At 38.7% G+C, this 26596-nt stretch overlaps 1 protein-coding gene across 8 annotated transcripts in view; it reads right to left on the bottom strand.

The window, feature by feature from the left end:
• Window positions 1-26596, bottom strand: part of kcnip4 (Kv channel interacting protein 4) — a 195422-nt gene that overhangs the window by 44342 nt on the left and 124484 nt on the right. The window contains exon 1 of one of the 8 annotated variants that reach the window (XM_036597406.1): window positions 5669-5780. The exons of the other annotated variants lie outside the window; for them this stretch is intronic. Coding sequence (XP_036453299.1) covers window positions 5669-5780 — 112 coding nt within the window. Of the gene's footprint in view, window positions 1-5668; window positions 5781-26596 lie in introns of those variants that run through there. 8 annotated transcript variants of the gene reach the window in all.

Raw genomic sequence — 26596 nt, 5'->3', positions numbered from 1 at the left:
AGCTATCACCACATCAAATTATTTACTATTTGAATTTGTAAACATTTATGACTATTTTAAAAATTTTTAATTCTGACTAGTATCCCGAGTATGGTGAAAATGTCCAAGCTATGATATATTTTTGGCCGATTGATCATTCTTAGTTGTAGTGTAATATAACAATGCACTTACTCCAGTGTCTACTGGGCATTAAAAACTGACACCTATACCCTTTGCAAAAAAAAGGTGAAAAAGGTTAAATGTGAGACTCATTTGTAAGACTGCTGCCCAAGATTTTAGCAGAACTGTATATCTCTGTTAATTACCTACCTACTACTTCATGACATTTTTAGAAAAACAATATGACTAAGGCAGAAGTAAAAAAGAAAAAGGTCTCATGCTTTAGCTCCTGACAGCCCATTACCATAGCTCATCTGCTGAGGCTCATCAGCGTCTGCGGGCTAAAGTTCAGACTCAAAGCTCTGTCGGAGGCTTGTGAATCGCGCACAAGGACATGTCTGAGACAAAGGCCAGCAGAAAGGGGTCTGTCGCCATCGTGCCCACAATGTTCCCTCTGCTAATGGCTGGCGCCACTGTTAATCTGACATAAGCACCCTCTGTATTCCTGAGTCACTAAGGCCCATGGTGTGTGTATGCGTGTGTGTGTGTACACACACTGAAGTGCACAGCTGAGGTGGGCAATATTTATCTTCACTGACACACTAATTAGTTCTTCCAGTCCTCAGTGAGCGCTATGAAACAACGGCTGTGCTAAGATCCACATTGCTGAGACGCACAAATCAAGTAGGTGTTGTAAGACCATTTATGCCTGGTCAGGGATCAGTGAGATTGCTTTGTTGATAATGGCTGAAATATAAACTGGAAGAAGTTTAGTCTCTCTGTTATCAATTAGGAGATAATGACTAGCCATTGCACCTATCCTAGCCCAGCGTTTAAAGAGTGTAACTAAATGGAGAAAATGTTAGGCCTACATTAGTGATTCATTATTTCCCACAGTTTCCAGCAAATATTAAACTCTGTTCCAGTCATAAATTCCACCTGCTACGCAAAAAAGCTCATTTTGAATTTCCAATCTCTCTGTATTCTTTAGAATTGAATATACTTCCAGATAGATATACGTAAACGACCTCTGTTCTGATTGGCTGTGTTGTACTGTAACTGTTCAAAAAGTCCCAGTCTAGGACGAAATACTCCTTATAACATCATAAACAGGCAGAGCTAAACTGCTAAAGAATAGGCAGATATACTATATGGCCAAAAGTACATGGACACTTGACCATCACACCCATATGAGCTTGTTAAACATTCTATTCTAAGTTATAATGTGATACAAAAATGTTTGTATCACATTATAACTTGCTCTCTGTTTTCAAAATGTGTTAGAATCTTAAAACATCTGATGTACATCTAGCTTTCCCCTTACTGGAACTAATGGACATAGTCCAAATCCTAAAAAACAGCCCCAGGCCATTACCCCTCCTCCGCCAAACTTTACTGTTGGCACTATGCATTCCTGTAGCATTCCCCTGGCACCTGCCATGCCAAGATTCGCCCATCAGACTGCTGGATAATGAAGCATAATTGATCACTTCAGTTTCCACTGGTCCAGAGTCCAGTGGTGGTGTGCTTTACACAAGTCCAGCAGACACTTGGCATTGCACACAGTGATCATAGTTTGGTTGCAGCTGCTGGGCCACGGAAACCCATTTCATAAAGCTTCTGACGCACAGTTCCTGTGCTAAATTGCTGCCAGAGGCAGTCTGGAACTCAGTCTGTAGCGAGTGACACCCCTTTTTTTTAGGATAGGCGATTTCCATGCACTACATGCTTCAGCAGCTCTATAAGTTATCGCACGGTTTACTACTTCATGGCAGTGCAATAGCTGCTCTTAGACACTTCCAATTCACAATAATAGCACTCACAGTTGACCAGGGCAGATCTAGCAAGGCAGAAAATCCATGTACTGACTTGAGGCCTATTATAATGATCCTACCTATGATAATCCACACAAATCCTATTACAGTGCCACACTTAAAATCACTGACGTCCTCAGTACAACCCATTCTACTGCCAATGTTTGTCTATGGAAATCGCATGTCTATGCATCTGAAGGGTGTCCACATAACTTTAGCCATATAGTGTACATACACAACACCATGGAAACAATTAAAATTGACCATTTGTGCTGCTTGGTTTCATATATGGATTGTATAGACATTTTGAAAGTTTTACACAATACATCTTACTTTTGAACACTTGGAGACTGTCAGCACCTATGTTTTCCTATTTTTTGCACGCACAAGCATTTACATCTAGACATCAAGTCACTTTTGATTCCTTTTTTTCCTTTAAAAATTCATTGGGTGGAAGGCAGGATACACCCTGGACAGGTCACCAGTCCATCGCAGTCCATTTATTATTTAATTTTTACACTGTACTATAATTGTTATATGCTTAATGAATTCATGAATTCAAAGTCATCTTCTCAATAATCTATCTTGAAATATCATATTCAACTTTGCGTCTTTGAATAAGTCATGAATCTGAGTTAAATACTGCTGTCAGCACCTGGCCTTCTTACTGTGTGAACAGAAATCCTACCAGTCAATATCACTCCACTTCACTCCGCTAGTAAATCGAAGCACGGATCAAAACAAACTGCCACAATACACCATGTCAGAAAACTGAGATGGCTATTAGGCTATATACGAGCAATTGATTTTTCAGGTTTCGTGTTCAATTTCTCAGAACATGAGGTTATAAATCTACATATATCCAGTAGATGGCAGCAGCCAACTGAGAGAAAGCAATAATGTAAATTTTCAGTATGCGAAAGATGATGGTCGACTGAGAAAACAAACAGCTCTGCTTAATGGCTTCAGGCAGGAGGCTAAAAAGCTCCAGCTGAAATTCGGCTCACCTTGTGGAGTGCTGGCCTTTCTGTCTACTGATATGTGACAGAACGTTTATTATTGTAAACTAGCTATAAAGAAAATGGGAAGGAAATAAAAAAAAGAATGGCTCATTGATATTCACAAGGTGAAGGTGTCACTTTTTCCACCAGCAGTCCTGGTCTCAGGTGGTCTTTTTGGCCCCAGAGACCAGGTCTAAAGGCTGTTTTGTAGGATTTTAAGGAAAAAAAAAAACAAAAGAACCTCTACATTACATGCCAGTTCTTTAAAAAAGAACAACACTCAGACCATTTACAAAAAGGAACCATCCACTGAAACCAGTCCTCAAGTATTGTCCATATATTTGAGTTCAAGCAAAAATGTGGACCATCTAGGGGTCCCTGAGAACCATTGCATTAGAGAACCAAAAGCAGGTCTTCTGGAGCATCACTCTAGAAAACCCTTTTGGTACCTTTGTGCATATATCGCATTTTGATTGCATCCACTTTGCTAATCACAGTATGTGTTCTACAAAATGTGTGGATTTTGTAAAGTGATTATGAAAGAGCTGACATTGGGTGGCTGGGTTTTCTAGCGTCTAGCTTTCAGTGGGAGGGATTGAGATGTTTTTTTGACAGAGGGCTTTGCTTTATGCGTGAAGGGTGAAGCCTGACTGAGAAAACAAACAGCTCTGCCTGACGACTTCGGGCAGGAGGCTAAAAGCACCAGCTGAGCTTCGCCTCACCTTGGCATGCAGCACCCGTGCTGTCTAATGATGTTAAATGACCCATTTAAATGAAACACTACAGCTATGACACAGAATAACCTGGAAAGCTGGCAGTGCACTGCTCCAAAGGCTCTGGGTTTTAGACAGCCTATAATGTATAAAATGTAATATAGGATATAATGGTTTCTTACAATTTAATCAACACAAAGTACTTTAAACACTACCACAGTCTCAAGTCAAAATATATAATAAATAGATGTTTTGTTGCATGTAAGGTAAAAAGATTATTTTAAGATCCTGTATGTTAGTGTGTTTGGCTAAATAAGTTCTGTACTTTTGCTATATTGTACTGTAGATGTAATACACTCAAATATGACAAATGCCATTTATAAGGAATTGCAGTTTTATCAAGCAACCTAAGCTCCTCCCTTTTCCCCCCTAAACAGAGCAGAATGCCTAAATGTGAACTTGAGAAGGGCTTTGAGAGGCTAAAACTTCACCATAAAGCATAACGCTAACCATTTAGGATCATAAGCTTGTAGGTCTCACATTAAAACCATCACATACAACACTACTGTATTGCATTAAATGTTGTATTCATACAGTTGATGTAGGTTGATGTTATCAAGCCAAAAGTACCTTGTTTATGCAATGGACTAACCTCTCTGGAACATTATGGAGTGGAAACTCGAAGCACAGGTTGAAGAGGGCTGGGAAAAGGTGTGATTAAATCATAATTATTTACAACAGCTGTTGAGATACAGTACTTTTAAGTGTGGGAAAAGGCCCCAGCATGCCAACGTCTCTCACCTGCTCTCATAACAACATCAGTTAAAACACTTGGAACCTTTTTCCAAAACACTTCATCATTGTGTCTTGCCAGCAGCTTTGTAAACTGGACTTGCTTTACTTTATCTACCTCCTCTTCCTCGTGTCTCAAGCAATGTTTACATACTACACCCAGTTCAAATCACAGAGAGCTTGCTCTCTGGACTTCTCCAACAAACCCACAACTCCTAACAAAACCCAACTAGGGCTGTCAACATTGATGACAGGAATAGAGTAATATACCGATTATTCTGCCAGTTAATCAAATAATTGGAGTTTTAAAAAAATGGCCAAATACAAAAAATGCCAAGTTCCACAGACGTTTCAAAGTTTCTGAATAACTCGATCATTGTGATGAAAAACTCATTTTTAGTGGTTTAATGTAAAATTGTAGAGAAACTCACTGACTCCGATTTCTTTACAGCAGTAGAACCAAGACCTGCGATGTCTACAACACAAATATTGTCATTTTATTCTCTACGTAAATCAGTCAGCGAAACTGCACATTATTTTAATGGTGAAACAGTGTTAAATTTAGGGAAAAAATCCTTGGGGACTATTTTGCCTAAAACTAATTTATTTAAAATAATTTATTTGGTCACAACCATCACAAAGCAATGTCTCAGGCATCCAGCAGCATATTCAGAATCATTTCATGTGATGTAGCTTTTAGAGGCATTAAACACTTCAGATGTCTGTTCCCATTACAACCACTGTGAACAATTTTGGGTTCACTGTCTGATTCCTATACATTTCAACAATTTAATATTGCAGAAATTCTGAAATTTCTGAAAGATTCTGAAAAATCAGTGGAATGCCCCCTTAAATGAACAACAACAAACCATTTAAAGTACAGTACAGAAAGACTTGAGCAAAAACTAGAAGGCGGTTATGTGGTAAAAAATGCACATGAATGGCTATTTCTTAGGTTCTTTTTCTTATTGAGAAATTTAGAATAATTAGCATCTAACTTGCCAACAAACACCACCAATTTATCAAGAAAGTGAATATTTATGAATTTCTTAATTTATTTGCATCATCGTGACTGCCCAAAGCCCAACCCACGCTCACAACACAACTTCTACGACTCACAAAACAACCATTTCACCATCTTCTTGAAGCAATAACAGCAGCATTCTGCCAGCATGTAGCCAGATCTCATGTTCTCATACTAATGGAACCACATGCCTAAACTCATACACCCAGCCTGATCCTCTCTTACCCTCAGAGAAGCTGATGAGCCCCAGCAGATGCAGCAGCTTGAGCGAGGCGCACACGATAACCACGATGCCCAGCGTCTGCAGCCCCTCCGTTTCCCACACTGTGCTCAGCATGGCCCCCTGCTCTGGCTCATGCCCTCCTGACTCTGCTTCGGCCTCCGCACTCCAGTTCCCCAGTGCCCAGGTGCCCTCCGCTGCGGGCTTGCAGGGGCCGGGCAGCCCCAGGCACCCCCAGGCCCCCAATTCCAGGCTGTGCGAGACCCCTGGGGATTTCTTTAGAGTGGAGGTTCCCAACCCCGGAGTTCCCCTGTCCTGCACGTCCCAGTGTTTTCCCTCCTCTATCACACCCACTCCACTGCAAGGAAAGCCTTATTAATCAGCTGTATAGATGGATCAGGTGTGTTAGAGCAGGCAGTGGAGGGGCACTCCAGGACCACTGGCTTAGAGTAGGAGCGCAAGAAGAGGCCACGAGGAATGAGGAGGAGAAGAAAGCAGGAGAGATGAACAGGAGAGTTTGACCCACTCTGCTGTGCGAGTTTGAAGCATGCTCTTATTTGAGAGGCTGCGAGTTTCCGCGGAGAGGAGGGGCTGAGCGTGAGCGAGAGAGAAAGAGAGAGAGGCAGGAGGAGAAATAGGTGGAGCTGGAGAGGAGTAGACTTTAGGTGCAACCATATAGATACAGACCTGAATTTAACATATAAACAAGTCACGATTCACTCACTTTCACTGTCATCAGCATTCAGTCAGAAATATTTGGGATCTTGCCAGAAGAGTAAGATATTTCAAAGACTGATTTAAGTGGAATTGAAGAGATTGTTCAAAATTTCTGCAAAATTTAATGGTTAAGGTGTAAATGAAGTCATTCAGCATGGTTTGATGTGAAATGCTCTGTTGTAGAGAGACTTACTTCAGACATCTGAAACATATGTCTCTAAAAGCTCCCTCACAGAAAGTTATTACGTGAAATGGATATGAAAAAGCTGGTTGAAATTGGCGACAGTTTTGAGAAGGTTCTGATCTAAACTTAGTTGGTAAAGACCATTCGTGGTAAAGAAACTACATGAACAAGTCATTGTACGGTAGGAGTGGTAGGATAGGTGAGTTAGCAACCGGAAGACTGCAGGTTCAAATCCCAACACTGACTGGGTGTGCCTGATTGTACCCCTGAGCAAGGCATCTAACCACCCCACTGCCCCAAGCGGCGCTGCTCTGCTGGCACGATGTGCTGCTTGCAGACTCTGCACAGTTAGACAACAAAATTACTTTTTGAATTACTTTGTTTACAATTTAGCAATTGAATTCTGCATATATTTTGAAAAATCAGGGGAATTCCCCTTTAAGGACGGAAACTAGGACTGTTTACATCTGTTAATTTTATGCTTCCTGAGTACCAGGGTTATCCAGATAAAATGCAGGTGTAAATGCACCCAAGACACATTTAAAATAGATTTAAATGTGATCTGAGATGCATTTCACACCTGGTCATTTCATGTGGATAATCTCTATCTGGAATTAATCCTGATACTCAAATGTAAATACACAAAATATATGAAACGATCAGATGTAGACGGAGTCTGAGACACATTTTAGACAGATGTTATACCAGTGAAAACAAGCTACATTCGACAACCGAAATCCTTTCCAATACTATGACAGCACCTACCTCTGCTGTTCTGCGTAAGAGGGAAAAATGTCTTTAGACTGTCACTACTTAAAAGAGGCAATGCCACTCCTTCAGTTCATCTAAGAGTTTCTCTTACGACTTTAATTAGGTAGCCAAGTTAGTTTGCTTAAACAAAGCACCAGTTTGGTTAACCTTTACTTTACCTGGTCATTTTTCACCATCTTGCTACTATACGCTGCATTTTAACACAGATGGTTCATGATGACTAATATAGGAGCCATCTTCTTGTAAACACTGACTTCTGGTGTAAGGAAACGAACAGTGCCATACAAAATTGTGACCTGCTTTTGAATAGAACACAAAAATGAAGATCATCGCAGGCAATTATGTGCCGTTTTGCATGCCACATAGCAAATTATGTGCTAAAGACTAGCTGGAGAACTTGACTACAAAGTGTAAATCCCAGTGGTTAAAATCTTAACAATCCAGAGGTTAGCCACATGAAAGAAGGAGGTGCAAAACAGGGTCCAGGAGTGTAATGATAGACATCTTTTCAGTCTTATGACTTGCAATTCAAGATTCAATTCGGTTTTCAGCGTCTTGTGTTCTTGTTTATAATTATAAAAAATACAAATGGATTTGGCTGCACCACTCCCAAAAATCACAACACCTAGAATTTATAAGTAATGTCAGGAAAAAAAGCCATTTGAGGGTGGGTGCATGTATATCATAAGTCCCTCCCTCCTCCCCGCCTGCTTATTTGATCACTGACGGTATGAAAGTTGGCAAATGAGACACCTGCAGAAGACAGTGAGGGTCATATCAGCAATACAGTTTTCATACACCAATTTTTTTATGCTGTGTTGAAATCACTACACCCTTACATGAAACCAAACTCATATAAAGACAGTCTTCCAGCCATTACACTCCAGTCAATTCAGCAAATTTGAATAGCTTTGTTTTGCTTATTTAAATTAGTCCTTAATTCTACAGTAAAAGCTGTGTAAAGTCAAGCTTAAAGTTGAGCCATTCTGCTGACCTTACATTTTTATTTACACGCTATTCTATTCCCCAAATGGCCCCTGAGCATTGATCCCAGCACATATTAAGAATCCATTGTTTTCTGGTGCTGACACCAATTATCTTCATTAAGCAGAAAAGAAACAGAGACCACAGAAAAACAGCAAGTGGTCATGAGGATTTACTTAAGTTCAATCAGGGGATAGTGATTCAGTCTTTCAGCCTGTGATGTATCTCAATGGTCAGTGACAATTTCCACAGAACACTTAACTACTGCCACCTGCTGGACTTTTCGATTTGCAGTTTTTGGACCTTTTCTTGGTGATATTTTTCTAGGATGACCGCAGCTAGGGAAAAGAGCAATGATAAAAATTTAATTTTAAACTCACCTGTTCAATGAACTGTCAAAGGTTTGATGCCAATTTGCAGAAACCATATATATTCCAAAATTTCTCAATCTTATGTCAGGTTGGCTATTTTGAAACAAGTCTTTTATGATCACTTTTTAATTGCCAGAATGATCAATAGATTACTAGATTTGTATTATAATCTACAGTAACTGCTCCAATTTAAAGCAAATGAATATATTAAGGTATATTACTATTTCTGTAGTGTTAAAAATGCACAAAAATGACTAAAATGCAGACATTTTAGCACAGTAGTGCAGCATCATCTAAACATTGAGCTCTTCCAGAGGAAGGGAAAAAAAAATTCAATAAATGAGGGATTAAATATCGGTTTGAAATATCAGTCAAATCTCTATGTCTGTTTGATGCCAATTTTTTAGGCAAATATCTGCTGATATCGATATGACTGTGCTTCCCTGTATACTATATACAGATGAAGCTAGCTGGCACAGATTTATCTGGGTGTAATACCATACATACTACTTTTCCTGGCTATGAAAAAGACTACTGTTGGGTATTTTGTCATTTATTCAAGTTTAAAGACCTGAATATTTAACAGTTTTATAATACAAGCCCCCTTTGACCTTTGCCCACATCAAATCCCATGTCCTCATGCCCCACTGGTCCAGGCCTACTCCTGGACTTACCCTTCAGAAAATGTCTTGAAGGTGAGAGCTAAAATGTCACACTAGGCTGATGGAGAACTGCCCTATTCTGGGGCTGATTTCTTATCGTGCTACACCATAGGGACATGTCTATGATGTGACGGCTCTTTGTTCTTCGATTTCTGATGGTGAGGAAATCGATTTTGGTGAGAGATTACATATTTTGTCTGCCGGCCGAAGCCTTCTCTGCTCTGTCCTTGGGGGCTCTCTTATCAGCCCTGGCCTGCCTGTAAACGTGAGAGAGGGTGCTGGAGGAGAAGAGCTCTATTCCAGGTCACATACAGCACCACAGAGTTCAGCTCTCGACTCAAACAGGAGAGAAAAACAGTTCATGTCCAAATGTACTGGCAACAGTAAAATGCAATTGATTTATATTTAAAAAATAATAATAAAAAAAACTGGTAAATAAAGGTTCATAAAGTGTAAAGTGATTCATAAAAATACCTACATTTAGTACAAATCTCCATTCCTGGGTTGACCAATAGTTTCTCATGGGCTGATGCCAGTGCCAACATTTTGAGAGCAGTGTGGCTGATGACCAATATAATGCAAATGTGTCACTGTCCTTAAATACAGACCATTTAAAAAGGAGACTACTATATAATTATATTTAAAAGCCTATTGTACATAATTATTGGCTATAGTTATTGGCAACGTTGGTGTCCTTATCAGTTAACAATAAAAAAAAGAAAAAAAAACCCTTTACATTTGGCTCAATATATCGACTTGACACCAGTCTGCATGGCGTTTAGAAGTAAATCTAATCTCAGTGTGATGCTTTTATTTATTTACACCATAGGAAGAAAAGCACTTCCTCTTCTATCATATCCCCCTTACTCAAAACAAAGATGAAATCCTTGGAAGTGCCAAATGTCCTTCCTAATCAAGTATTCATACATGTAAATATGTGTCTGCATAACTTTCAGCCAAGGAGACTGACTGGCATAAACCAGTCAAGAACATTATATTTTTCAGCATTGAAGCTTTTGTGGGAAAAATGGAATGTTGCTTTAGAACAGTGTTGCCACACTGGTGACCTTTGGGGCCAAAGTGCTACGAATATTTGTGTTTACTCTCATCTAATGCTCTGAAGTCAGTCCATGAAGGCCCTGCTAATTAGCTGATGAGCTGAATCAGGTGTGTTTAATGAGGCAGTGTGCTGAAGTCTGCAGTGTTTTGGCTTGCAAGGACTGAAGCCTGACACATGTGCTTTAGAAATATGTTTGGAATCAGTGACCTGCTGCAAGGTTCACATAACCAGCACAATCCATGCCACTAGGTTTCTCAGATGAGGTGGTATACTTTAGATCATTCTAACACTCTGATACAGGCTTATATTCCTCTCATACAAACCTCTTCCCAAAACTCCACAGGCTTTCTGGCCTGTCATTGAGAATTACCAGTGGTTTGCACCTAATGTGGAGGTCAGGCTTTTGGATTCTTCTCTTTATGGTAGTCTGAGACATATATACACTCTTAAAAAAGGGTTCCAAAAAGAGTTCCCTGGAGCTGTTCCTTATAGAAGAAACACTTGGTTTCTCAGAGAATCTTTATATGGGTAGCTCTTCCAAGATCCATTTCTGTAATTGAGATGTGAGAGTGAAGAACCTTTTTAAAATGTAAAGAACGTATGTAAGGATTCCATAGAACCATGTAAGAAGCTTCATTTTTAAGAATGTATGTCATCACTGATCTTGATGGAAGTATTCTGCAGTCACTCACGCCTGTCTTCTGTGGTCTGCCAGATTGTTTGCTATTGCTAAACTAAGCTAATCTAACCAATGTGTTGCTTGACACCTCGCGTTTTAACTATGTTTCTGATTAATTTATGCTAATGGCACAACACACAGTCGGTTATAAAAAACTAAACAGCAAACTGTGATTACTTTTGGTTCCCTGTAGCGGGGAAACTGTAAAAAAAAAAAAAAGACTGCGATTCGGCTATGGTTCCTCCAATATATATGTAAATACCATCAAATTAAAGCACTTTAGCCTCATAGACATATCAAACACAATGTACTGAGTACAGAGATAAAACAACAAATATATTACTGTGTTATGTGCAGACTGTTTAATCAGTAACTTCATTGTTGGGAGAGCTTTTAATGTGAATGTCTGGTATCTAGTTGCAATTATTTACTCACCAACCCACCTACTATATACCATAATAATGAGCATGATGTAAAGGATATTAATCGCTATAAATTCCCCAGCAATTCATTTTGTATGAAAACCCAAGTGTGAACTAAATGATCATATGTAAACAAATACACTTCAGAAATATCAAAAGGTCACACAGAACAAAACTAAGAACAAGGTTTATAAGCACTATAGAGCCTTCAGACTGGTAACTATTGTATTTACACTGTGCACTACAGATAAAGATTGTAATATGTATTGTTTATTCACCCTTTTATAGATACAGAGTTGAGCAAACAACTTCTACTTCATACTTTCCAATATACAAGTGAAAATCCATTAAAACACACCCAGCTATTACTGCCACGCTCCAAAATTATTCCATTCTCAGATGTGCGGCAGCTGCCCCACAAAAATGCCATTTATCAAGCTGATGACAGTTACATGACATGAAAGAATCTATAATAGGATCATTAAGCTGTTTTGATACCAGTTGGACAGTGTTCTGGGACTAATTACATGCCACACAGTGATACCTGTTAGGCTATGCAAATCAGCTTAGGTTTCCAATATTTAGGAAACATTGAAATTAGCCCATCATATTTAAAAAGGCAATGTGTGTGAAATGCAAGCAATTAAAGCCTGTGAACCGTGGCCGCCCCGAGCAATGCTGCATACACAATGCACCACCAAAGGACACACTTGTTCTCTTCTCCATCTTTTACACACACACACACGCACACACACAGCTGACTGTTTTTCTGCCACCAGTAAAGGGCTCATCTCATGGAAAAAAACACATTTTCTTCACATTTCTTAAATAAAATACTTTGTTGTAGCATGTAAACGTTAAAGTTTCAAAACATACCATTCACTCTCTGATGGTCTAATTTATGGAAATTAAGCTGCAAAAAACAGCTCATTTTCAATTTGCTGTCACAAAAAAATTGCATTTACATATATTCACTTATTTGGTCTGGAGAAGTTCAGCCCCACCCATTCACATAGAAGTTATAAGGAGTGTTTCTGCTCTCAGTTTTTATATTGTTTTATATAAAAATCACAATTTACAAATTTTTATTATTTATTTAGTTATTTATTGTAGCCTATATTATCAACAATGTTGTCATAAGTTATAAGTGGGAAAAGTTAGCACAATAATTACCAAGGGGGCACTATGCAGGTGGTCTTCTCCAAGAGGGGCCAGCTGAAAAACTGTAGGGAAAGTTCCATCACCACCTAAATTGCCGTCACAGTATTGGACAACGGATATCTGTCATTTTGCCAACATTATTCAGCCACAGGCACAATAAAGAGCAGAAAATCGGAACAGAGGTCATATCTATATCTTTAAGGCACAGTACCAAAAACAGTCTGTTAATTCTAAGGGATAATGAGAGACAGTAAAAACTGGTTTTGTTGGCGTTTAGGTGTTGTGCCGTTTTTTTTAAGGGCACAGTCAACTGAACACATTTGCAAAAAGTGCTATTGTGCTAACAGATAAACAACACAGAGAGAACTGATATTTTAAATTTGTTTTTTTGGGCTCTGCCCTCAACACAATGTTCAGCTGCCAGTGGGCAGATAGAAAGTGAAAGAGTTGAAGCGTGGCCATTGTCTGAGCTGTACCTGTAAGCCTGGAGAACAGGACAGTGGGCCTGATAACACTGATTTGCAGCTCCATGTGTGGTTCTCAGACAGCAGAGTAGACAGGTCCTCTGAGAGAGCCTCCCTTTGTGCTCACAGAAAGGTGTTGAACAGAGGTGGCAGAAATGGCACAGAGAGTTTTGTGTGTCTAATGTGTTTGAGGAGCAAATTAGGCAGAGCACTAATAACTCCACGACACCTGCTGAACGACTGTTTAACAATCAGTGTACTGAATCAGGAACTCGCAGATGAGCGTGTTATTTCAACTGATTGAACACTGAACTTTCTGACGAAATTCCTGAAGCACGTTCAGTGCAAGTCTGGCTGAGATGAAATGCATATCGAACTGCAGCGGCCTGTCCAAAACACTCTATGACAACCAAGAAATGGACCATAAATTGAGCAGAAAAAAAAATATATTATTGAAAGGCCTGCAGAGAGAAATCAATTGCAAGTGTCCTGAGGAGGAAATCATTAAGATGATGTGGCAGATGTTGTACACAGTCTTGAGATGGCTGTTTGGCTGTTTACTTTTTAACAATTTATTTATTTATTTCTGTTTTCTACCAATTTGGTCATGGCAAATTCCCAATGTAGCAGCAAATCTCTTCCCCGCTGCATGACAGTAATATTAGTCTGGGAGGATGAAGGCCTAAGGCCAGCTCAGGCCTCCTCTGATACGTACCATGGTGCCACCATATCTTTCTGAACTACGGGCAACAAATCATTGTCAACTGCTTCCTCATGCTCAGAGGGGGAGAACAAAACAAAAATCTGACAGCATCTTTTTTCACTATATAATGATACAGGCCATGTGACTATGCAGCAGTCTAACTAGCTGTGCTATCTTTCCTTCACAGTCACAATACAGCTCATTGTGTTCTCTTTGAGTAACAGATGAAAACTGATATAACTCATCACGATATTAGCCCAGGAATGTTATTCCATTATTGTATTTTAGTGTGTATTAAGTTCATTGTTAGAACAATAGTGCAGCAATTTTTTTCTTAGTCTACAAGATGGTGTAGAGAAGTCTTTTTCCCCCCTTTTTGATGAAAACCAGGCTTTTATCAGCTTTTTTTTAGCTGTCTAGATTTTTGCTCACAGCCAACCTATAGCAGTTATGTTTTTGGTAAGGTGATAGCAATAGGAAGAGGCCGGGCTCTCCTTAAATGAGCTCTGATTGAATGACATAGCGGAAAAAACCATTGGCCTGCATGCAGAACAGATTCTGAGGTTTAAATCTCCAACTAGCCAGGAATGTCATGGATAAACCAATGAGTTCTCAGACTACACTACATTCACCTAACGTAAGTCACTCTGGATAAGATCATGTGTTATATATGTAAATGTAGGAGGAAGCTTCTGCAATGTGGCTTCCATAACTCTGTTTTTGCTTTGTTAATAAATGATTTTAGGGACAATAGCAAAGTCTAAATTAATTTAGATAAAGAAAGATTACTTCTGGAGAAAATATAGACAGTCAATAGCCATACATCACAATGTCACAACATGTCATATCACAATACTTAACACATCCCAAGCCTCAACAGAACTGTACTGTAGGTCAAGGATTGTGATAACATTGTTTCGTAGGGCCTCTACTGATTCCCACTCTAGTGTTGTACTCTGTATGATGACGTGCATGACATGGCTAGAACTAGTGCCTGAACCCCAGCAGTAGGCTCACAATTCATATCCTGTACTTTTATTTGTTGTGTGTCAGGGGAATATAGGATGCATTTTACCTTCTGCTAGAGATGAAACGATATTAAAATTTCATATCACGATTATCGTGACGAAAATTATCACGATTATCAGTATTATCGCGATACTGTTCAAATGTTTTAAAAAGTAAAATAAATAAAAATTAAATACTGATACACAAACTGAAACTCGTTTCACCAACTTTTATATTAACACAAATAGAATTGGCAGCAGTATGCACTTTTTGTTTGCATAAACATTAAAAAATAAGGTCAATACATTTTTAGTATTACTTTTGTATTACTTACAATACTTGTAATACTCTGTAAACAAAAGAATAGCAAATGTATTATTATTGCTGCTGTAATTATTATTATTATTATTATTATTATTATTATTTATTACCATAACTAGGGATTTCCCTGCATAGAAAATTAAATCTCGACCAACTCTGAGGTGGGTCTTAATGGAAAATTACTACTTCTAAGACGTGCTGCACTCGGGGGATTTCTGTCCGAACTGCAACTGCAGCATTATTGTGCCGTTGTGGCGCTGAACCCCTAATCAATACAGTGCACCAGGAAAAATTGCCAAAATCACAGAGGAATTGCGTGACGTGCTGTGAGCTGCAGACAGTGTAGAACTCACACAGTGTGAGTTCACCTGTGGAGCTGCTTCTCTAAAAGCATTTTAAAACTAAAACATAACTTAAAATTAACGCGCATCTGAGCTGCGGCAGAAACACTCCTACAGTTTAAACTCTGAAACTCTGCTTTTCCTAAAAGCAGCACGCAGCGTTTACTCGCGCAAGGTCCCGTCTCAAAGCACACTATCTTCCCTATGTAGTGCACTTCGTGGATCATGAAATAGCAAATCCTTCACCCAAAGAGTGCAGGAAATGTTCGACTAAGTCATCTATAATCAACATTAACAACAGGCTACAAATTCCCTATTTAAAACTCAACTGCTGGTTAATGATGATCGTGTTTGTTTGAACAGTAGCGCTCTACGTAGGGGACACTGAGTGATTTGAGACGGTGTTATTCTCCTCTCAGAGTAAACACTGCAAGTGAGGCGAGAAAGGGGGGCTGTGCAGATTGAACCTCTGCAGCGTCTCGTTAACTCAGAGCTCATTTTGGAGACACTGCTCCACAGAAATGTGTTAAAAGCTTTAGTTTCGATTCACAGCTGATTCACCGATTGTTTCTTTTTTTTTGACGCTAAAAGCTTCATTTTATATGATAAACGAACCATAAGCATAGGTTAAACCACACAAACCATGACATTTCTTCTATTTCGAAGTCCCCACAGACTTCTACGTTAAAGTTAACCTTGCATTCTCTGAAAAGTAGCGGGTGGTGGTCGCGAAATGACTCGTAAGGTTTGATGTGTTGCCCCCTTTCGCCGCTATTTTCTTTCGGCATGTTCTGCAGACAGGGTGGTCATCTTCAATTAACTTTCCTTCTGCATCCTTATAAAACCCAAAATATGACCAAACGTCAGACTTGGTCTTCTTAGAAGGCTGAAATATCTCTGAATCTCCGAGTTTTCACACCACGGTAATCGACCGCGGTTTTAACGATACTTTAAAGTTCAAACGGTACTAACCGTCATTAATTTTACCGCGGTTTACTGTGAAACCGGTAACCGTTTCATCTCTACTTTCTGCGTTTGATTAATAGAGTCAGCAGTGTCGCATACTGCATGTATGTAAAAGGTATGTAAAGTTGAATTACATGACCTGTCCCTGTCAACTCATCTAAAGTCAAAACACAGATGTAATAATGTTATTCTGAAGACATTTTCAAGACTACAAGTCTGCATAATAGGAAAAAGAGACTTTATACATTCTTGCAAGTTTTAGTCTATACAGAAAGTCAACCAATGACACGCTTCAATGAGCCGAAATTAACAAACATGATGGCACACAGCCAAGCACACTCTTACAAAAATAACGGCTGTGTTTACCCAAGCAGCACTATATAAATCAATTGGTGTAGGCGTAGGTCAATGGCCTGGCCATTCTCACTATGCCCACAAACATCAGACAAGTGCTCAGAACAGCAAAGGCTAATGCCTCTTTGCAGATATGTCACTAAACAAGGTTACCAGCATCAGCAGTACAGCAAGCATCAGTGATTAGCAATGTTCAGGCTACATTACACAAATCAATTAAAAATCTTAGAATAACCTATTAGAGTTGCAGTTCAACTTTGTTGAGTGGGACCTTTAACATCTAATTCATAATGGGACGGCTAGGGTAACGTATTATGAATTTGTCTGCAGGGGCAAAAGCATGGTGAGGAACTGCAACCCTGGGCAGTTTTGAGTAAGGATGAAGTAATGCTGTAAATGCTGACAAATGTGTGGTTTGCTCTACTAAAATGGCCTGACACATTCAACAGCCTACTGCTCATTAAGGTGTTTCCAGAAACACTGATCAGAGTATCTGCCATAAGAACCTGAAGAACAAGGCTTACCCCACCACGTACGACATTAATAACGGAGTATAAACGCTTTGGTCACCATTAAGGTAGTATAGAAAGGGCCTAAATCTCACATAAAATGAGATTCTACATGACACACAATAAGACACACAAACAGATTTAGCCACCATCTTTGAAGTTTAGTGAATGCAATGGCAAACCATGAGTTTTAGAGCTATGCCTTCAGTTTGGACCATAAAGCCATAAATGCCTAAAAATGAGGAAAAAAAAACCTCTATGATTACACTGATTTCCACGAGTGCCAGTATGCCACTCTAGGAGCATGCTAGCACTAAGCTGACAGTGATTCACAAACCGTTCTGGCTGTTGTAGATTAAGCAAGAACATTAAAAGCTTGTAGAAGACATTTTATGTTTTATCTGAAAATTTTAACAAACACATTAACATACATTTTACCTTGTAGTAGCAACTTTACAGTGATCCTTTATTGAAGATATTAAAGATATCCTGGCACAGAGCTGCTTTCTATTTGTTACATCTTTCTGAAATGCTTGTAGGGAATATCAGAAAGTCACAAAACTGGTCCCACCCACTGTTAATCAAAATGGTTGATTCCACTGAAAGTTCCTAATGATCTGACATGTTAGGCTCACAATAGACTTTTGGTTCAGTTTCTGAAGGCCTAACCAATAGGAGAGGTAGCTTAGATATACCTACCAACATACCATGGAGAACAAAAAAACCTGATTGGACAATTTTCTATTTGGCAGTTCAATAATTAAACCTATTTGTTTCCAATCAAAGCTTAGCAATGACAAGATTAATACTACAATTCTTACATAGTTTAAATACTACAAGCTTGGTGATAATATTAAATAAAAATGAACTAAAAATTACAGAACTTTTGTTCATAGAAATCATGCTTTCTCTGAAGGCCTAGAAGGATATTTTATAATGTGCATGTAATGAAAACAGCAACAGCAAACACTTAATTTCTCTTATACTGTCCTCAACCACTGGCTTGGACTCCCATGAGACTCCTCCTTTTGCTTTAACAGTCTTACTTCTTAAATTGCTTTTATTTACATCAAATGGATCCCAATACTTGCCTGCTTTGTGCAGACAGCTATTGTTATGTTGGGGTCAATAAATGCTTGGTTCTGTCTAGGACTATCTAACCTGATCAAATGGCTGCAGCACAATGCATTGAGTTACTAAAAGTGCTCCCTGCAGAAACAGATCTGTTTAAAAGATGCCATCTTGGAACTCCACATCTCCTGAGAGTCTTTACTGAACTGAAGCTATGGAAGAGATAACAATGATTTACCACTGTTCTGTCCTATACAATCAAAAAGGCTCTCTTAAAGTGAATCATACAAGAACGGTTCAAAGTGTGCCACAACAACAACATATTCAGATATTTATTCCCATTGAGGTCTTCAAATATAAAGACAACAACTACGATGACACATTGTGCCAGTCTGCTACTTAGACACTCCCAGCACTCCAAAGGGGCAGATTTACAAGCAGGCAAGGTCAGGCACAGATACTGAAAAAGAGCTGAGCAAGTTTGTTTTGCAATGGTTGTTAATTGTAAACTATTAACAAAAACAATGCAGGACAGTGTAGAGGTGGGTGATATGTCAAAATGTAATATCACGATACTTCAGGAAGTTTTAACAATTCATGATGTGTCATGACCTTTTCTGACATCTGATAAGTTAGAACAGACAGTAGTAATGCCAAATTTTAAAAATACTATCAAAATCTATGAATCCAATTAACTTGTATTCAAAATTTCAAACACTTACTAAAACCCCCTTTAAAAAAAAACCACTTTGCTAAAACATGCAGCTGCAAAGTGATTAAGTAATGACAATATCCATAAGCTCAGAAAATTTATCATGATGTCAATTATCATGACATGACAAATATGTCTATATATATACATATACATATATATATATATATATATAGCCCAGCTCTACATTAGTGCCATACTTGAGTGTAAAAGTTACAATAAAACAAAAAGTGAGAGGCATCACCTGCCATTATTTTACATTTATACATTATTAATTCAAATTCAAAACATCTAGATGATACAGTACAAGGAAGATATTCAAATGTGAAGGTATGCAGTCAACAATTCTACGTTCATGCAAGCACAGTTAACCTTATACCTATCACCTTAATACTAATACAAAGATGAGTGGTGGGTGATAGAAGAAATTTGATATGACCTATAGCATACATGACTATAGTTTATGAGTAGTACATAACTACTTGTTCAACCATCTGAAGCATGTGTCCGTTTGCCCCACCATAGAATAGGCTGTTCCTCTATCCACAACAAGCATTATATTTTTTTTGTCATAAATGTTATTTTTCAGTCAGTCATAAATGTTCTCCCAGTGATGAGGACATAGACTTTGATGCATAAACTCAGCAAACTATTACTGTAATGTCCATTTACACATCCTCCCAATGTCACTGGACCAAATGGCTCATGACAGCTCCCCAGTGGTACCCTCCCTTGCTCTTGCTTTTTACGTTCCACTCAACCTGCTGACTTTTGCAGTATGCTGAACGCTGAATTTTGTACCACCTAGGGTTGGATTGTAATGAACGAGTGATATAATGATATTAGCTTAAATTTAATCAGAAGGATTTAAAAGATAACAAAGTCTTTTCCCTTCAGATGTACTTTGCAAACTGCTAAATTAGTGGGTATAAAATAACCCCACGAAATGGGTCAAAGAGTAAGTTCAGCTGAAACAAATGTTGACAGAGGGATGTATTTGCTCATTTCCTTTCCTGAAGAAAAGACAATGTTACAAACTATGAAATGACCCACAATGTGTCACAAGTCAAAACCATTAAAATCAGTGTCACAACATATGGACCATTAAACAATCTTAATAAACGCCAGAGAAAGGGACATCATATAATCATATTGAGGAGGGATTTATGCAGTTGTTGACCTGTTAGCGATTGCAAAGGTTGACTGTTTTGGTGAATGTCATTTATGTCAAATGGAAGCCTAAATGAAGACACCTTTTTCTCTTAAACTCTTAAATTATAAAATGTATTTAATGTATTGACAGTTCTGATCTCAGGGGCAGGATTACTCCGTTTTCTGATGAGTAATGCCTCACTTTGTTAAACCCATGGAAAGGACCTCTGTACAACAGTTACTGTGTAGTGTATTTTTCTACAACTGTTTATCTAAGAGAAAACAGTCCTCAAAGCTGCCAGATAGTCTGCTAAAGACAGTTTAATACAATATTAAGCTGTTTAAACTCTAATACTTGCATGCTCCATGCTGGAAGAAATACGTAAAACAATAGGTGACATTGTGGTGAGGTATAGAGCAAAAAACAGTGAAATCACTCTTTCTGCAGTACATATACTTATGATGAAAATTTTGTTTAGAATTGTTAATATCGAAAACATCTACACAGTTTTTAAGATCAGGGCTTGGTATCAAAATTTAATTCTTTATGATACTGACTGAATTCCTTCAATACCACAAAGTATAGAAAACTTCTGTTATTCAACACTAAATTTCAGCATCTAAGTACAGAGTCTCTCTCAGCATCAATGAGTCAATAAGCAAAAAAATGTTTTTTTTTGCTTATTGACTCATTTTGTAATATTGATTTTCTCTGAACAGCACATTCCATGGAAAGTTTGATTTCCTTTTTCTTGTTGAAATGTGTAGACACACAAGCTGAGGACAAAAATGTATGCATAATGTCTGCATCATGTGAGGTTGGAAATTACGCCTTAAGCATAATTATGTCTTTAGCAGTATGAACATTGTACGCAGGGCCAGCTGTAAGTAGTAAAACTTTTTTTTGCCATAACCCCTTAACTTTCTAGTCATGTTTAGTTATGTCTAATTCATCCTGCTAGCTAGGCATCGTCGTTGGAGAAGAACTTTGAGGATAACGCTAACATCCAATTCTATTACATCAGCTAACATATGCACATGTAAGCTGGCATTGTGCCAAGTGGTGGTGGGAGAAGGAGGGCCATCCTACCCACCCAGAGAAAATGAGGCCAATTACGGTCCCTTGAACTCCTGCCTACAGATGGCTGTGGCATCACTGGGGATTAAACTCGAAATCTTGCGTTTTTTGCTTGTAATCAGTCTGCACTAATAGTCAGCTCTCCATGTTTGTCACTAACGTCTCTGAGGCTGAGTGGGAAGAAACCCTAGCAGGAAGTCATCAGTGACGTTTAATCAGTTTTTATTGGCTACATTGGTCAAATATATGATATATGACAAACAATTGTACTGTAATTGTACTAGCACGCACTTGAATTTAGCATTAATGCAAAACACACAAGGTCATTTCTCAAAAACATTACAATGTACGAAATACACTATACTGCCAAAAGTATTCGCTCGTCTGCCTTCACATGCATATGAACTTGAGTGACATCCCATTCTTAATCCATAGGGTTTAATATGATGTCGGCCCACCCTTTGCAGCTATAACAGCTTCAACTCTTCTGGGCAGGTTTTCCACAAGGTTTAGGAGTGTGTTTATGGGAATTTTTGACCATTCTTCCAGAAGCGCATTTGTGAGGTCAGACACTGATGTTGGACGAGAAGGCCTGGCTCACAGTCTCCGCTCTAATTCATCCCAAAGGTGTTCTATCCGGTTGAGGTCAGGACTCTGTGCAGGCCAGTCAAGTTCTTCCACTCCAAACTCACTCATCCATGTCTTTATGGACCTTGCTTTGTGCACTGGTGCGCAGTCATGTTGGAACAGGAAGGGGCCGTCCCCAAACTGTTCCCACAAAGTTGGGAGCATGAAATTGTCCAAAATCTCTTGGTCTGCTGAAGCGTTAGGAGTTCCTTTTGCTGGAACTAAGGGGCCGAGCCCAACTCCTGAAAAACAACCCCACACCGTAATCCCCCTCCACCAAACTTTACACTTGGCACAATGCAGTCAGACAAGTACCGTTCTCCTGGCAACCGCCACACCCAGACTCGTCCATCGGACTGCCAGACGGAGAAGCGTGATTCGTCACTCCAGAGAACACGTCTTCACTGCTCTAGAGTCCAGTGGCAGCGCTTTACACCACTGCATTTGACGCTTTGCATTGCGCTTGGTGCAGCTGCTCGGCCATGGAAACCCATGAAGCTCTCTACGCACTGTTCTTGAGCTGATCTGAAGGCCACATGAAGTTTGGAGGTCTGTAGCGATTGACTCTGCAGAAAGTTGGTGACCTCTGCGCACTATGCGCCTCAGCATCCGCTGACCCCGCTCTGTCATTTTACGTGGCCTACCACTTCGTGGCTGAGTTGCTGTCATTCCCAATCGCTTTCTCTTTGTTATAATACCACTGACAGGTGACTGTGGAACATTTACTAGCGAGGAAATTTCATGACTGGACTTGTTGCACAGATGGCATCCTATCATCGCACCACGCTGGAATTCACTGAGCTCCTGAGAGCGACCCATTCTTTCACAATGTTTGTCGAAGCAGTCTACATGCCTAGGTGCTTGGTTTTATACACCTGTGGCCATGGAAGTGATTGGAACACCTGAATTCAATGATTTGGAATGGTGAGTGAATACTTTTGGCAATATAGTCTATTTGATGAAAAGTAATTTCAACATCACAAAACAATTGGTACAAACCATAAAAGAACAAAAGATGATATCTAAAAGTATAGTTCATAAATTACTATTGAAGTTTGAAGGTGGAATATTCCTATTGAAATACTGTCACTTTCAGTCAAAATGTCACAATTACAGAATAAGAGAGTTTATTGCCATGGTCTTTGGGTGATGCTGCTAGTTATAGCATGTATAGCAAACATTTCTTGTTAAAAGCTAAACTCTCTTGATCTTGCACTAAAGACAGTAGGTAAATAAGACAAAAGGATTATTTTTATATATATGCATGGGAGGGACTGGAGAACAATGGAAGGATTAATTCTGATGTTCCGCTTGCACACACAGACAGTCTTCACTTTTCCATTAAAAAAGGTGTTTGTAAGCCGTATTAAAGAAATTATAGCTGAGCATACACGGGTGAGCAAATGATATCTCCACAATGCAGCGCTTACTGGTGCAACAAGATAGATGAAGTACAAATTCATGTCTCAGAAAACGCCTCATACTCCTGTGTAATATAATAGAAATTCATGCCACTCCACTGTGTATTGTACCTGCTATAAAAAATAGTGTAAGAAAACCTCATTATCAGCTACACTCACATTAAAATCAGTTAATGTGCATGTTTATGGATGACTCAGTCATTTAAATCAAATGAAACGTGAAAATGACCTGTTTCCAAAGCAAAAGTACATAACTTTAATATGATATGGTAATGTCATGCATTTTCCCCCCACTGTATTTTATCAAAAAGACAAATATAAATATCTTACAATGTATAAGAGGAGTCTTACTGTTTAATAAATGCAAGACTAAACAAATGGCTTTCAGTGTGGCTGTTGCTGGTTATGCTACAACTGAATGCTCAAATGTGCGTGGTTGCTGGCTAGAGCTTTCAAAACGCTGATTTAGAGCAAAAACAACAAGCTACAGTGATGTTAGTTCCTGATGCTGCTGTAATCATCAAAAGAGAGCGTAAGATAATGTATATTATGTAAGGGCCACAAAACTGAAGTCATGAATAAAGGAACAAAGCTGTATTTATTTATTAATGAGTTGATTTATCTGAATTTAATTATTTAGTTTTCATCTGGTCTCGATAACAAATTAATCCCCAGTGACCCTTAACACAAACACAAACACACACTCATGTAGACAGGCTTTGACAGCAGTCTTTGACAGAGACTGAGAAACAAAATGGCCCCTCCAAAAATATGTTCTGCTGCAGCTCCATCTACTGGATCTACATGCAAATGCACAAAGAATCTAATTAAAAGCAGTTATATCATGATGGTTGTGAAAAATGGCCATGTACTGTCAATTAATACATTTTAATTTATTTAATACAAGAAAATATTTTCTACTGTAGCTCCATCAACTAGATCTCCAGGCAAATGCACAATGACTCCAATTAAAAGCAGTTATATCACGCTGGCCTTGCACTGTCCATTTTTAACACTCCAATACCTCTACAAGGAACTAACTTACAATGATTTTCTGCTAGTTTTAGTGCACGATTTGTACTTTTTTGCTGAGTTTAGCATTACTTTTGCACAGGCCACATTTTACAAATGCCTCCTAATATGTTACAATTAGCAAATAAACAGCAATTCTGCATTAAAATGTGCAGAAGTGTGTTCTCTGTAGAGGATTTGTTAACTTATTTTCACTTAGGAAAATCAATAAAATGTCATTTGACCGGAGTAACCAAACTTTTGCATGTGACTATTTTGCATACAGGAGCTAAAGACAGATTAAAAAGATCCTCTAAAATTGCCACAAATCAGTATATTAAAGATAATCTTTGTTTTTATGGTTTGGTAATTATTGGCCATTGGCCATAAAGGTTATTTACCTGTTGAATTAACAGTGTCATACATCAAGTGTGTCAAACTCTATAGCTCCTCTAAAATGGTCACAAATCAGTATATGAAGATAGTCTTTATGGCTATAAATGCCCATATGTTTAGAGATTTCCAGCTTTCTAAAAGTTTCTTGATTAAATAAATGGACCTTTATTGACACCATCACCAACAACAACTCACATGGATAGCACTGCCAAACTTCCTAACAACTCCACCAAGTGGCAATTTAAAAGTACTGCAAGAGATCAGCTCAGTGAGACGTACCTGGCTGACAATTTAAAGACCCCAAAACACCCGTTTTAGATATTTCTATTTAATTTATAATTAATGTTATCTTCTCATACTTGGCAGTTTACATGATGATAATGTATATTTTAATATCTCCTGCTGGTAAAGAGACCAAGAGTAGAATAAGAAACTGCTTGATGGACCCATTTACATGCATGTATTGCCTCACAGTGCTTTAAAGGCTTCAAGCTTGTAACAATAGAAGAAACCTTTTTGGTGCTATGTAGACAACTTTTCAAAAAGCTTCTATATAGGACCATTTACAGCACATTCTCCATCAATCTGAAGAACGCTTTCACGATGCAAGGAACCCTTCAATCATGTAAAGGGTTCCTTGAGTGCTCATGGTTCTACACAGCAACATTTTCTTTATTAAAGAACCTCTGAAGAACTCTCATTTTTAAGTGTGAAGTCTTTTTTCCAGTAAATTATTTTAGATTCCAACAACTTCAGAATTGAATTGTTTAGCCTAAGAAAACAGAACAAACCAACTCGGCTGGTTACTTGATTACAAATATAAACTAAAGTGACATTTCTAATATCTATACGTAGTGATACATAGATTGGCCCTTTGGATCCACATCTGATCCATGCTCTAGACACTGATGGGTAACTGAACAATCTGTAGCTGTCATCACACCTGAAGGGATTTAGGAAAATCCACAGACTGTGAATTGAGGATCCCTGGCCTGTAACATGCTGAACATGAATGGACAGCAGATGGCCAAACAAGCAGTTGTCCAGAGCCTGACAGGAGACTGATTGGTGTCTGTGTGTGAGCATTTGGCTTCACACTGATTCACACAAGAACCAACACCTCCATTGTTTTTCTATGCCAGAGTCTCATCTTAGCTTACCCAGAGAAATCCTATCACCTCAGTGCCTTCCACAGAATGATGAATGCTACGGTACTGTGATGATATTGGTACAAAAGATTGGTGACGTGCAGTGCTACATAAAATAAAAATACGCCTGCATTATTATGGCCAAAAATAATACCACGATTTACCTTGATTTATCAAAAACACCCACAGAAACACTCATTTAGAACTGATATTAATCAAGGTGCTCACAACAAACAATAAGGCACTGTGATTGGTTAGATGGCTCATTTGTAACCTTCTGCGATGCCATAACGACAAAGGCCAGCATCACAATAGCAATTCAAAGTCAACATATTGTGTATAAAATCAGAAATTTGACAAAATATCACTCTGCAAATGGATTAAACACAAAACCATGTGCTCCTATAGCTGCAGCTACAGACCATTGCCCTGCTTCATAGCTCTCCCGGTCATCTCTATCTTCGTCTCATCATTTGTCATAACTGCTGTGCTCTGGGGACACACTGCTGTCACTCATTGTCATTCCACCAGAAGGAAGGTGATCAGGGTGGAGAGACTGATTTGCACTCAGCTCAGGAGGACTTTTTATTTTAATGACATCAGCCTTTCACTTTAGGAGAATTCAGTCTTTTATCAAAGT

This window comes from Colossoma macropomum, unplaced genomic scaffold, assembly GCF_904425465.1.
Source record: "Colossoma macropomum unplaced genomic scaffold, Colossoma_macropomum, whole genome shotgun sequence".
Lineage (NCBI taxonomy): Eukaryota > Metazoa > Chordata > Actinopteri > Characiformes > Serrasalmidae > Colossoma > Colossoma macropomum.
This window is presented reverse-complemented; position numbering and strand designations above follow the sequence as displayed.